Here is a 13958-nt window from a genome sequence, read left to right on the forward strand (position 1 = left end):
TGGGCTGTAGAAGATGTGAGCCCCGGCATCTCTTAGTGCAGCAAAAGCGTTAGGGCTTGATTCACACAGGGGACGTCAGTGGGTTGCAACGCTGGGCCCTGCCACCCAGTGGAATTTACAGCCCCAATAGGCCACGGAGAGTTAGACATCTCAGGAAGGGGTTCACAGATGCCAACAAGCCAACTGGGAGCTGCCTAAGCTAGCCAATAAGACGTGCCTAACTCTGTAGGCGCCTGCCTCTGCTTGGGATTCTCAACCGTGATGCCTTTCCTGGTCTTAGGCACCTAAGCCAGGTCAGCTGCTCAGGTGGCCTATTGCAGTCAGTAGCCCAGTGGCTGGGGCACACATCTGGGATGCAGAAGACCGGGGTTCAGGTCAAAGTGTGGACCTGAGTCAGGTTGTCTGTGTAGTGTAACATGCACACTAAGCCCATGTCCCACAGATCCAGGTTTACCATGCAGTATAGATATACCCTAAATGCTGTGACTTGTGAGAGAAGAGCAGCATTAAAACTTCTAAAACAGATGGGGAGCGGTCAAAGCAGCCCTTTGAAATTCCTGTTATCTTGCAAGGAGGGGGAGAGCTTCTCTGTATAAAGATGTTGTGTTATCCACTGGCATTCAGTCTGCAGGGTTACTTTCAGGAGCGGGAGATGTAACTTCTTAGGGTGTGGGTGTAGGCTGGTGGCATCAACTGAAATGGTTAGACCATGTTAATGGCAGAAAACGATGACTGAAGGGGAAAAATCTGATGCTGTTGAATGAATTTTGTTGATACCTGTAAATACAGTAGTACTCAGGATTCCCTAGTCATGGGGTACAGCTAGTTCCTGCCCACAAGAGTTCACTTCTCCCACCATCCACCTGTTTTAATGGCCAAACCCAATTTTGGAATCCCGCTGTTGTTAGGAAACTGCCACCTCCCTTTTGTGCTACTCCTGCAGCATTGCTCCTTGCCTAGTAATTCGGGATGAGAAGAAAAGGAGACTAGGAAAGCCAAGGTTGGTTTATTTTTTCTTTTCAGAACAGTTATGCCACAGGTGTAACTGAACAGATAAGCGCCGGAACAGACTGACAGGCAGCAATTTGCAATAGGCTTGGCACGTAAATACAGCACTCATCACCTCTCTTGTCTTTCGAGGTACCTGGCCCCAAAACCTCATGGCTCTAAACTAGTTTTCCCATGCCCTATCGCTTTTCAGTATATTGTTAATTAACCTGGCCGAGGCACAAACACACACAAATGTAAAGGAGTAGGTTTTAACCTGGCTTGATTAATGCTGTTGGGTTGCACATTTGAATGTGAGCTCAGTGGAACTACTGACTTGTTTTTTTTTAAATACCACAAGACACCTCAGTCTGGATCATTGCATTACAGTACAAATAAAAACAGAAAACAAAACCACATCCGCATCATACAAAGTGGAAAGAAAATGAGAATCTAAGTATTTACAGAGCGGGGCTGGGAAAACCACAAAAATATTTACATAAAAATACATGAGCTTGTCAGCATATACATTTTACACTAGTTCACAAAAACCCCACCAAAAACAAAAAAACCCAAACATGAAAATAAGACACTCTATAAATTAAAGTGAAGGGAACGCTGAAGGTAATCCTAAGGCTTTCTGGGATTTCTCTCTCGTGCGGCTTAGGGCAAAAAGGGTCAAATTTCTACAGCAGGAAAACGAACTGCAAAAATCACTATGCGTGTTGGTTTTTGCAAGAATGGTTGCACGCACTGGGGTTACTATGTACACCTCTTTAAACTACACCATGTCTGTGGCATCAGACTTCTGTAGCACAAGGTTCTGGAAAAGTGTCACAGGCCCTTTAAAAAAATAAATGTTCAATGCAATTTTTCATTCAGATTTTCTAGCACATTACAAACTGTTTCAGTCAATGCTTTGTCTACATACCAATGAGATGAATGGCAAAGACTACACACGAGGGTCTGTCCCTTTTGTAGCTAAAGGGAACAATACATTTTTCAAGTTTGTTTTAGTTTTGTGTAGCAATTTGCTACACCTGTGCAATCCTCACTGATACCCCTACCCCCCACCCCCAAGCGATAAGCACAAGCCTATTACCTCTGTAAAGACCTGTAGGCACAAAGTTTTTACTGTCATATGCATAAAGTTTAAACCTGATCAGAATTTTTAAAATCAGAACTGAAGTAGATGTGCCAGGGCCCATGCCTTGGTTGTTAGCTCAACATCTGTACTCTTGGAGAGCTTGCTTTATGCGCCACATTCTGCTCTGAGTTGCAGGTGCAAATCCAGAGCAGATCTCTACACCACTCCCAGAGCAGAACTGGGCCCAAACTCTCTCACATGGTAATGAGAAATTAAGCTGAAAACTCAGCAAGTGGCAATAAAGAGGCAGGCAGGCAGTGATACAGGTATAGGGAACTTGCCAAATCTGCTACTGCTCATGGATTCTTACTGAAGTTATACTTAGACAATAGGTTACTACAGATGAGCGGAATCTGGCACATAGTTGGTACATTATCATCCTATTTTTTTCCCTCCTTACCCCATTCACTGATGGGACTTCTAAATAATCCCTCTATATGCCATATTGTGCATCATACCCAACTATTACTTGGCCAAGGGCCACCTGAGACTCTTGAGTGACTTGGGGCAATTCCCATCCCCTTTTTCCTGAAGAATGGACACTGTTGGGTGTATAATCTAATGAAGGGGGTGGGACCATTTCTCTAAGGGCCAACAAGTTCCAAAATGTAACCACAGTACAAGAGCAGAACTGCATAGTTCACTATATGGCTTTGTCAAGGGGGAAAGAAGGTTCAAAATATTAGCAGCTGTTAGCAGTCGTGTGCCCATGAAGGGTTCATGTTCCTTGCTTGCTGCTCTAGTCTCACCCCTTCATTAGGGCACCTGCCCTAACCCTGGACTCTTACAGGGCTGCTGGCCCTCCAATCACATGTTGATAAGGCTGGGCATGGGAGGAGACTAGGGATAAACTTGTTCCCAAGTACGTTAAAGGGAAGAGGCTGAATGAATGTCTCATGCTGGAACAAAAAAGAAAGATCCCTGATCTCTTAGAGGGCTGTTATCACAGAGATGTTGTGACAAAGTGGTGGATTTTCTTGTGTTTCCAATGGTTTGCATGCAGAGGGCAACCCCCGAGAAGGGCTGTCTTACTGAAGGGGGGACCGCACAGGGCCAAGAGTGGGCACAACCTGTGACGCCATTAATCAGTTTGTCTGTCTTCACTATTTTCTGACTAACTCCATGCGTGGAGGCTCTTATTCCAGAATAAGAACATCTGAATTAGTTTAATCCAGGGATTAATCTAATCTGGACTAAAGCTCTCTTATTCTGGTATAAGAGCATCCATCCATGGAGGTTAACCAGGAATAGCTAGTTTGCTCTAAAGTCACACCCTACCTTTATTCCAGATTAATTTAATTTAATTTGTCTAGACAAGTCCCTAGTGATGGGGTCAGTTGTTCACTTATGGGGCCATTCCTGTATGGTGCTGAGGGGCCTTGACTTCCAAGGAACCCAGTGATGGTAGAGTGCTGTGAACAATGGATCAGGCGGAGATCCCAGGCTCTATCTCTTGCTGCTACGGCTTGTAAGGAGTGGAAATCTTTTGGAGATAGTGTTTATGCCCTATAGGAGCAAGCAAATGAGCAAAGACATTCAAAGCAGCTTAGTTCAGCTATTTCTCTGGGTAATTTAAGGCCAACACAGAGAGGATGGTGGAGAGAATTAAGGCATTGAGGGGGAGAGATTTGACAGGCTGTCCTTGTCACCTGAATAGCTTGTACCTGCCCCAAATCCAGAACAAGGGAGGCTGACACTCTGGAACAGCAGAGGGGAGATGAAGTGCGAAGACCCAATACTAGTCTCTAAACATAGCTTGACTGACTACTGTAGCTAGACTCCCCTGGACAGATAATATTGGGGAAAGCCAGATTTACTAGCAGAAGGGGCCCCGTGTTCTCAGCTAACAGCCCTTTTCACACACCCCCAAAGAATAATACCCTCTAGTTGATAATTAGTCACAAAGTGAATGATATTGAGGTAACCTGGATCACAGTGCTTTTTTCCTGACAGCTAAATTTATTTCTATAACATTTAGGAAAAACTCTATATTGAACACATTCTTCTTAAAACAATACATTGCACAATAAAATCAGACCATAGGCTATCCTAGTTGAAACAGCCCCAGAAAAGGCTGAGAGTAAAAGAACCAAAATCCTAATGACTAGGTACCTACTAGAAGGGTGGTGGTCCCCTGTGAGCGCTGACAGGTTTTTATTATTACTTTAAAAGCCCAAAATAGCAATGAATAAAACACTTGTTCTAGGAGGCTCTGACATGAGTTCCTTTAATAATCTTAGCTATGCTAGCTGCAGGACTTCCAGCTAAGAGAACTTTTCAGGTGCTTTCTTTAAGTAAACCCTCTGAATTTCAAAACAGGGAGAGATGATGTGTGATCCACCAGTACATGAAAGGTCCCAGTACCATGGGTGAACTCTGAATGTTTTAAATGCTAAATCTCAAGGATTTTCTAGGAAGCCCTGTCTCATAAAATGTATGTGATTTATAGCAGGGTTAAAATGGCTGTGAACCCAGAGAGGCTGCAGATGAAACGCTGTCTTGTTTCTATTAAATAGGCAAGGCAACACCAGGTGTGTGCTGTAAAGAGGTGCACTGTCCCTTCCCTTCCCGCTGCCTGAAGGGAGGCAATGCTATTTCATAGCATGCACGTAACTGCTCTGTGCTTACATCAACTCACTGCAATCTCATGAGTGAGGGCCTCATCCTGTAGGCCGCATATGAAAGTCAACAGGAGTTTTCCATGAAGGACTGAGTTATTTGGGCCAGAGCAACTCCATGGTTGTGCAAGTCGCTCCCAGCAGGGAACCTGTGCTCTAGTTTACAAGCTGGACGTAATCATCTAGTGACATTGTAAATAGATAGTAGTTTCTGGCCAGCTAGGACGTGCAATTAAATAGCTGGTACTGCAGGTAGCCTGTAAGTAAAGAGGAATTAGCATGAAATGTGTATGCTGTTCAATCACCTGTACCCAAGTGTGTGTGTGGGGGGGGGGGGTAGGTTTTTTTACTTTCAAAGCTCATCTCCATTTACAGAATGAGGGTGAACGCTTGAATTTCGGTAAAATCCCTTCTTATAGCCAGAAGCAGCTTGTTTAATGAGCCTTTAAAAACCAGCCTGTGTTCTGTCTTGGGGCCAATCTCTGTCTACCCCTGCACAATTTTCAAGGGGAGGCAGAGCACCAATAATCTAGGAGGAAACCAACACTTGGAAGCTGTCCTTTTCCCACAGCTTGCAGTGTGCTACTGATGCAATCTGAAAGGGTCAGAACAGAGACTCCCCCATGGCATCTCATTCAAAGGGTAAAACATATCCATGCAACTCCTCTAATGTTGGCAGCTGGGAGAGTGACTGGATATGCCAAGAGAAAGCTGCATGCAACCAGCAGCCCGTGTCAAACCAGGGGAAGGAAAACCCCTTTTCCCCTCCACACCATGCCTCTTTCAGATCTGCTCTGCCTCTCTGGGTCCTGGCTCATCTTTCCGCATTCCAACACAGCCTGCACAATCATTCCAACCTCTCAAATGACACGAAAGAAAACTATACACCTAGGACAAACATTGAGTGGTGAGCTGGTGGCAGGGTTGAGAGTGGGTTTGCTTTGCTCATGGGGGTGCTTTTTTTTTTTTAAATTTTGTCATTGAAAAAATAAAACAGTCCACTGTCCAGCAGAGGCTGCTTAGGCTCTATCCCTCCTTCCCCCAGCTCACTCAGCATGGATCTCTGTCTCCGGCCTCTGCAAACACAGCTCTGTAGGGAGAAAGGCCCCCTGGCCCAAAGCTGTGGCGTATGTCCTACTGTGTGAATGGGGAAAGCCAGGGGGCATGAACCCCCCTCCTCCAAGGTAGCCCCCTCTTTGGTGCTGAGGCATGGTATGGTAATCCTCCAAATTATCGTACTGGGACAACACTGTCATACTGCTTTGGCGTTTGCCAAGGGTTTGGTATGGGTACAGGAGGCTAGGGTCCCTGTCCATGTTCTCCGGATGCCGGATTCTGAGGCTCTGGCTCCGTTCTGGCTTGGGAGGTGGCGCCATGGGTTGGACCTGGTGCTCCTCCTCTTTATTATAGCAGTCTCTGGTGTGTTTCTCGCCAGGAGCTATTTGCCTGGCTCGAGGCCTTTCCAAGTCTGGCCGGTCCTCTGCCAGCTTCGCTTCCTTGTGGTTGAGTCTCAGGGCCTCCTGGCCGGCTGTGACGTACTTCCCACCTGAGTGCTGGAAACCAATGGGCTCCATGGGTTCCTGGCCACCCTTTGGCCTGAAGTCGGGGTAAGGGGGCCCATTTTTGGATTCCGAAGGCTGCCGATGGCTTGCTTCCTGCTGCAGGTGTCCCCTGTGCTCTGTAGCGTTACAGCCTGGCTCATGCAGCTTTCTGCTCCTGATGCTGCTCTGCTTCTGGGGAAGGGAAGGCTTCTCTGACTGCCCGTTCCCATAGGCCCCATGGTAATGGGCTCTGTCTGGCTCCGCCTCTGAGTGCTGCAGATAGTAACGTTCGTCCCCTTCAGGGGTGGCTGCCGTGGTTGGATACCTCCCTTCGGCCACAGTCAGGAGACCAGTTTTTCCAGGATCGGATTTGCTGCGGAGGTGGATGATGTCCAGCTCCTCCTGCAGCAGCGGACCCAGGTTGTCATACTGGGACATCACTGGCCCTTTTGCTTTCTGGCGTGAGCGGCTCTCCCGGCGGATGGACTGCAGGCGGTATTTCTCCATGTCCTCCAGGTCCCATGACACGTACGTGTGCTTGATGTCCGGGGCTGGGGGCACATCTCTGCTGATAAAGCTGTGCTCTTTCCCCACCAGGTGACTCATCAGGCCTCCCCGAGGATAGGCAGGCAGGCCAGGATAGCGGTACAGATTCTTACTTTGCAGCCTCGAGGTGTAGGATGCAAAGTCTCGGCTAGGAAGGGGGTGGAAGTGCCTGAGCCGCATTGTGCTGTAGGGGTCCAGGTCATAAACCCCCCCCTCTCCTGCTGTGGGGTAATAGGAGGAGCCAGACGAGCTGGAATAAGGGCTATACCTGTAATGCACACGCCCGTTCTCGAAGTAAGGCTGCAGCTGAGTGACATGATAATCTGAGTGGGGCTGGCATGGCTTGTACTGATAGAGGGGCCGCGGGCAGTACACGGGCTCGTCGTCGGGAGGCACCTCTGTCCGTGAAATGGGGACGGAGCGGATGGTGGAAGGGGTGGAGACGTGCAGCGACTGCACCCTTCGGATGGTGGGGTAGGGCGGAGCCTCCTCCGCGTAGCCGGTGCTCCGCAGGGTGGTAGGGCTCATGGAGGACGTGTACTCCATGCGGCTGCGAGGCTTGGAGTGATGGGCTGATGTGCTCTTTCCTTGGCTGGGGTAGGCGGTGTAGCGAGGGCCCATGGATGTGGGCGTTTCCGATCTGGAGGCATAAGCTTGGTGCTGGTCGGACTTGCTGTGGTAGGAGAGATGCGGTGGGACGCTCTCTGGCCTGTACTGATGGACGGACGCTGGCTTGTGATGCAGATAGTTCTCTGGCATGGGCGGCTCAGGGGCACTCTCTGGCTTGGGATGGGGGAGATATGCAGACTGCAGAGAGGCATGCTTGGGCGGCGGTGGTGGGGGCAAGGCCTCCTCCCCGGACGATGGCAGAATGGAGGAAGCCAGGAAGGAATGGTAAGTGGAGGTATTCACTGTATCCAGACTGTTGGAGTGCATGGCTGCAGCTATCTTACTCTCCAGTGTCCTCACGGGCGGGATGGGGGGTGCAAAGCCATAGGAGGAGTGTGCAGGGACTGACTCGGAACGCAGGTGCAAAGAGGGAGCCCTGACGTTCTCCCGGGCCTTTTCCAAATGGCCCTGGTGGGACACAGCAGTGGACGAAGTACATCGGGTAGCGGAACTACTTTCGGTGACAAAAACCGGAGCAGGCTCGGCTAGTCGAGGCTCAGCTGGCTTTTCTGGAGGCAGTGCTCCTCGTACCTAGTATGGAGAAACGACATCAAGGTTAGTGTGTGAGAATCCCTCCCCCTCCACTGCAGGGTCTCTATACTGGATACCCATATTATTAGCTTTACAGGATGTATCACACTCCCCTACAATATAGCCCAGGCTGCTGGACTGAACATGGGAGTGCAGGGGGTGTTCTGGCTGACAGCAGGGGCAATGCTGCCTTTTGAGAGGTATTCTAGTGATCTTTGGGACATGCTGCAGTTTGCACCTGGTTTCCCCAGGCTTAATAGGGACTAGTGGATGGGCTGGGAAGTGCTGAGATTGTCCATTTATTTTTGTAATCATAAATGGTGAGGAGAAGGCTGTTGTCAGTCTATGGTTTCTAAAGACCAATTGGCCAAAACTTTTTGTACAGAGCCTAGAACACTTTGACAGGTGGCTTTTATAAAGGTATGTATTTTAGCACATGTGAACCTTGTTTCAAATCTATATACGCAGCTCTGAGTTAATGCATGATCTATAGTAGTATATCAGTAGTGTACAAATATTTCACTTCCTGTGAATTAACAACACTATTCCTTAGTGTGTGTCAGACAATTTTTAGATTCCAAGTGTGTGTGAATGCAGTTGCTCTGTTGGTGTGGCTCAAGTTGGTATCATGTAGCATTGTGATGTCTAAAGCCATTTGAGCCTACAACCAAATCCCAGGATTCAGGACTGTTACTGAACTGTGCCACTAACTGGCTAAGGGGATCCCAGCACTGTTAAAAATACCATCCTTAAGAAGAGACTAAAGGGTTTGTTCGAGCCACTTCTGATGGAAGTTCACAGCATGTTTGAGCTAGGGGATGCTAGTTAAGACACCAAAAGCATGTTCTTGTATTCAAAGCTATGTGTAAATTACTCATTGCACATAGCCCACTTTCCTACCAGGACCCAAGTCTTTGTTTCCAAAACAATGTGGGACGACAAGAATAATGGTATGTTGGCATCACTGAGAAGGGGAAAGTGTCTTTCCCCTTAAAACTAGCGTAGGAGGGAGTGTACTGGGGTAGGTATTCCCTGGAAAGTATCAGTGAATATACTGTGATATTTCTGAGTGGGTGTATATATTATACATACACTAATAATTCCTGGGAATCTGGAGCAGAAAGTATGTCTCTTGCTCCTCTGTGGATAAGCCCATACTTTGCTCAAAATTCCACCCCTACTATTACACACAGATACTGTATGTACAAATAAATAAACACACACACACACACGGGGTGGGGGTCTATGTGTGCATCACTTACGTGGTTGGAATTACTTGATCCTTTGGTGGCTACTGCTGGAACTTGTCCCATGGCTGGCTGATGGTCTGCTGGTCTCTGAGATGGTGCTAGGGAATTGGTCATAAGAATGCGCTGAGCAGTCGTGACAATAACATCTGCCTGAGCCACGGGTTCAGCCGCCGTGTCCTGACCTGCTGTTCCATGACTCATCTCAGTTGCTGGTGTCTGGATAGTTGTCATGTATGTCATTGTAGCCATGGCGTTTTTCTCCCTGGCAGCTACAGGAGGAGGCTGGAGTTTGTCATCAGCTGTGCTGGTAGGGAGATGAAGCTTCTCCACAGGGATGTGATACTTATCCATAGATATGCAAGTATGGAGGTGGGGCTTATCTATAGGCACATCTGTTGTGGATAGTTCCTGGCTAAGCAAAGCACCTGTAGGGAGAGGAGTGCGCTCCCAATCCCCAGGGCCACCTGGATGGAAGGAGAAGTGGTCCTTGTCCCCCACTGTTCCAGTATGGAAGTTGGAGTGGTCCCAGTCCACCTTTGTGCCACTATGCAGGTCCCCAGGCATGCCAGTATCCAGATGGGGCTGGTCCCTATTTCCAGGTGTACTACTGTGTAGATGGTTACGGTCCCCAGGTGTCCTAGTGAGGTCCTGGTCTACAGGTCCCCCACTCTGGAGGTGGATTTGGTTCTCAGGAACACCAGTATACAAATGGAGCTTGTCTGGAGCAGCCCCAGCAGAGAGGTGGACCTTTTCTATAGCTACGTCAGTCTCTCCATAATTTGTACAGTCAGAATGAGCATCTCCTGGCTTCTTCTGGGACTGAGTAGATGCTTGCTGTGCAGACTCAGCTAACGCTAAGGCCAGCATGCGCGCTGCATTTTTCGGAGGAGGAGGAGGGATAAGAGAGACAGAACTGACAGGAACAGGATCCTGGGGGGAGTCGAGGGCAACTGCTCCTAATGGGGGGGAAAATTGAGAGAGAGAGAGATTTGTTACTCTGTAAGGATAGTGACCTAACCCTATAGACCATTATGAAAAAACAGAGGCTTTTCACAGTAGCATTTCCTTGATGTGAAATACTGTATCTTCCGTCCCACATGCAACCGTTGCTGAATAGTACAGCTGTTCAGCAGGAAAACCACACCAAGAGATTGTCTAAAGATTCCTCTTGCATTTCTAGAGAGGTAGGAAGAAGGTAAGGCAGAGAACGAGACCCCCTTTAACCAATTTAGACCACATGCTTTGGGGCTGAAAAAAAGACCCTTCTTCAAGTGTTGGCAGGTGGGGTTTTTTTCATTGAGTGTCTTAGGTGGTCAATTCACTTGTTAACTGATATGCAAGGGTACGCTACAAACTGTTTCATTTTTTATGATAGGATGAAAAAAACAAGACAAAGGGGGGCACATAAGGTATTGTGGAAAGTATCCAAGAATTCTGTGATGGAGGGAAAAGACAGAGGTTTCTACTGAGACCTTAGCAACCTGCACTGCCCTGCAAGATACTCCCTCTGATTTAGGATCGGAATCTAGGCGTATTCCCCTTTCCTAAAAGGCACGCAGAGAAGTTTCTGGGAGCAGGTCCCTTTAGAACTTAAAGAAAGAATGGAGGAAAACGCACTGTACCTGGCTGTGTGTGTCCAGAAGGTACAGTCTTATTCTGGCTGGTTGGCATGGGTCGTTCCCCTTCTTCTTGCAACTCTGGCTTGGCAACAGTCACCTGGGTCTGGGCCTGGGCCTCTTGATGGCATCCCTCACCTGCTGCCATTTCGTTGGCTTTCAGGGGCAAAGACACCCTCTGGGTTGGGGACCTGTTTGTGGCTTCGTTGGCGCTAATGCTTTTGCTCCAGTTTGAAGAAGCGGCACTCCCCGCAGCACTAGGCATCCCATCGCACGCTTGTCTGGGCAGTGTCAAAGAGACCGGCTCTGATATAGTCACCAGCGGAGACTTGATTGGCTTTCGCCCCATCTTAGGCGAGAAGGCATGGGCGACCTTCTCCTCAGTTGGGCTCAGGTCCAGAGTGAAGAAGGGACTCATTTTCTCTTGGAACGGGGAGACTGGTTCAGAGCTCGGGGCACTGCCAGGGGTCTGACTCTGGCTAGCAGCTTCCAAGTCCTTCTTAGCTATGCTTGGCTTGTCCTTGTTAAAACCCATGGACTCCAGCAGAGAGATGCTGCTATCCAGGCACTCAGACTCTGCCTTGGGTGGACTGCACTGAAAAGACATAGGGTCAAAATCCAGGCTAGCTACTCCAATATCCGGTGGGCTCAGGTCAACATCTTCCGCTGACCTAGGAGAGATGAGGGCAGGAACATGAATCAGCCCCTCGTCCCCCTCGCTCTCATTGTCATGGGGCAGGTTATCATAAGAATTGCAGCGGTTCATGGTCCCCAGGAGCTCCCCATTGAAGGAAGCAGACAGTGCATCACTACTGGACCTGGGTCTTCTAGGCCGGAACAGTTTAGATTCACCTAGCAACAAGGAGACGGATAAGCATTAATAGGGCACTAGATAAATGTTCATTAAAAACTGCATGAGTTACTAGCTGTTTTTATTTAGTTTAAAACTCTGCACAATGAGTCACTAATCTCAGCTGTGGCCTCCTGGCACTAAAGTAATACAAACAATAATAAACCAGTCAGTGCAGGCTAACTTGGTTTAAAGAGAGTGTGGGAAACTAATGTAGATGTACTTGAAACCATTTGCTAGGCTAAAACAGTTGATAAACCTATTTAAGTTTAGTTTGCCTGGATGATGTAGGATGGATCAAATGGTTTTAGAAAACACAGTCCCAAAACAAGTTAACAAATGCAGTCGAAGTCCCAATATGGTCTAGGTCAAGAAAGTGAATGTTAAACATAAGCAGATCTGATACAAAACACTGTCTTAATAAAATCTGGTTTTACTTTTTGATCCTAGAAGGAAAATAACATGCAGTAAAGATCTCTGAAGATTACTGCATTGGCCCATGGTACCACGTGAATGCACAACCAAATCTAGTCTATTAAGTAGTTGTGCATCCCTTTATTTAATTATCTCATCAAGAAAGCTGTATGGTCTATAGGTGTGAAGGAGCTGTGGCAACCCAACAGGTAAGCTTACACTGAGCACTGCACTTCAGTCAGGGCTCTAGACAGTCAATAACTTAGCAAAAATCTCTTAAGCATATGAATACATTTGGCAAATAGAAAAGGTTTTAGGATCAGTCTCTTTTTGCTTTATCAGATATTCCGGTGGGGAGTGACAGTAAAGTACTCTTAGATTTCAAATGCATTTTATATTGCTATATAGGGGTTATGTTTACTAGATTAGTTTTTTGGTTTTCCACCTCTGTGGTTGGGGTTAACTGAGCAATGCTACTTCTTGGTCAGTAATGTATTACATTTTATTCACTATATACCTACATTAGAATAAGGCAAGGGCTACAAACTTTGCCCCCCTACCTATGTTTGTCAGGGGTGTCACCCTTGACCGCCAGAGCTATGCTGGCAAAGGCCTGTAGTGCAGTTTCAGGTATACTGGCAAAACTGCTTTTGCTGGGGGAGTGGAGGAAGCTATGTGAGCAGAAGCAGAGTTTTGCTAGGATATTATACAGGGATACCCATACTGGCAAAGTGCTTCTAGTGTAGATCTGGCCTAAATTTTAGTGCTCGTGAAATGAAGTCGATTGAGTTTTCCCAGCTTACTACTTCACCTTTAGAAACGTCCCTTGTAAGTTTTTACACAACTGTGAGATAGTTTTGTGGTGATTATAAACTTCCAGTAAGAACTAGGATAGTCCAAGCTAATTTCACTTTTGACCTACAGAGGAGTTGCAGGTTCAAGGGGAATTACCTGAACCTTGCTCTGACTTTAATGAGTTCTTTCTTACACCCTAATGTTGCAGTGGGAATAGAGGATGAAACCACCCTGACTTTGCCACCATAGTCATGCAAAAATCTGCTTTGCAACATTTAGCTCCAAAGCAAGAACAACGCCCATTGGTCTCAGTCACTCTGGATTGACACTATTAAGTTGTTGGTACGTGACTGCTTATGAGTTACATGCACTAACAAAAGTAGACACACTGAAACATGAGCACTGTGTGACCCTGTTTGGCAACAGATTCCAAGGCCAGAAGGGACCATTGTGATCATCTCGTCTGACCTCCTGTCTAGCACAGGCCATAGAGATTCTCCAAAATAACGGCATGCCTCCTAGATAAAAGACTGGGCAGTTGCTGGCTATTTATAAAACCGATTTTACAGGGAAGCCCAGGACTTAGTTACGGATACCACCATCTACTTCATGAAGTGCTGTAACATTCACAGGTCTATAGAAATGTCACGCTGCCTTTTACACCTTGTGAGCCAGTTTTTCTATCTTACCATCAACAGCATGCAAGGAAGTGAGAGACTCTTCACTTTTAGCTGAGCGCAGGGTCCCACTATCTCCTCTCCCACCTACAGAACCAAACATAAAAGAAGCTTTTTTTAATAATCTGCCGCATGCTCATGGCATGAAGATAGATGGGTTTCTGTCAGCCACACCACTCACTTGAATATAAGCAGCTTTTCTACTCTCACACAAAAGCTCCAGTCACAACTGTATCCTCTTTGTATCCCATACCACAATTTATACTACTGGGCATTTCTACAGTGTCTTCCATCACACACAAGTGAATTAACAGAGG

The 13958-nt window shown here is 47.2% G+C and overlaps 1 protein-coding gene across 1 annotated transcript in view; it reads right to left on the reverse strand.

The window, feature by feature from the left end:
• Nucleotides 1-991: 991 nt before the first annotated feature.
• Nucleotides 992-13958, reverse strand: part of ARHGAP32 (Rho GTPase activating protein 32) — a 404315-nt gene continuing 391348 nt past the window's right edge. The window contains exons 21-24 of the mRNA XM_084612034.1: nt 13654-13728; nt 10912-11757; nt 9302-10245; nt 992-8039 (exon numbers count right to left, since the gene is read on the reverse strand). Of these exons, the coding sequence (XP_084468160.1) occupies nt 5799-8039; nt 9302-10245; nt 10912-11757; nt 13654-13728 (4106 nt within the window). The 3' untranslated portion in view covers nt 992-5798. The remainder of the gene's footprint in view (nt 8040-9301; nt 10246-10911; nt 11758-13653; nt 13729-13958) is intronic.

Source organism: Lepidochelys olivacea, assembly GCF_965140295.1.
Source record: "Lepidochelys olivacea isolate rLepOli2 genome assembly, chromosome: 22".
Taxonomy (NCBI): Eukaryota; Metazoa; Chordata; order Testudines; family Cheloniidae; genus Lepidochelys; species Lepidochelys olivacea.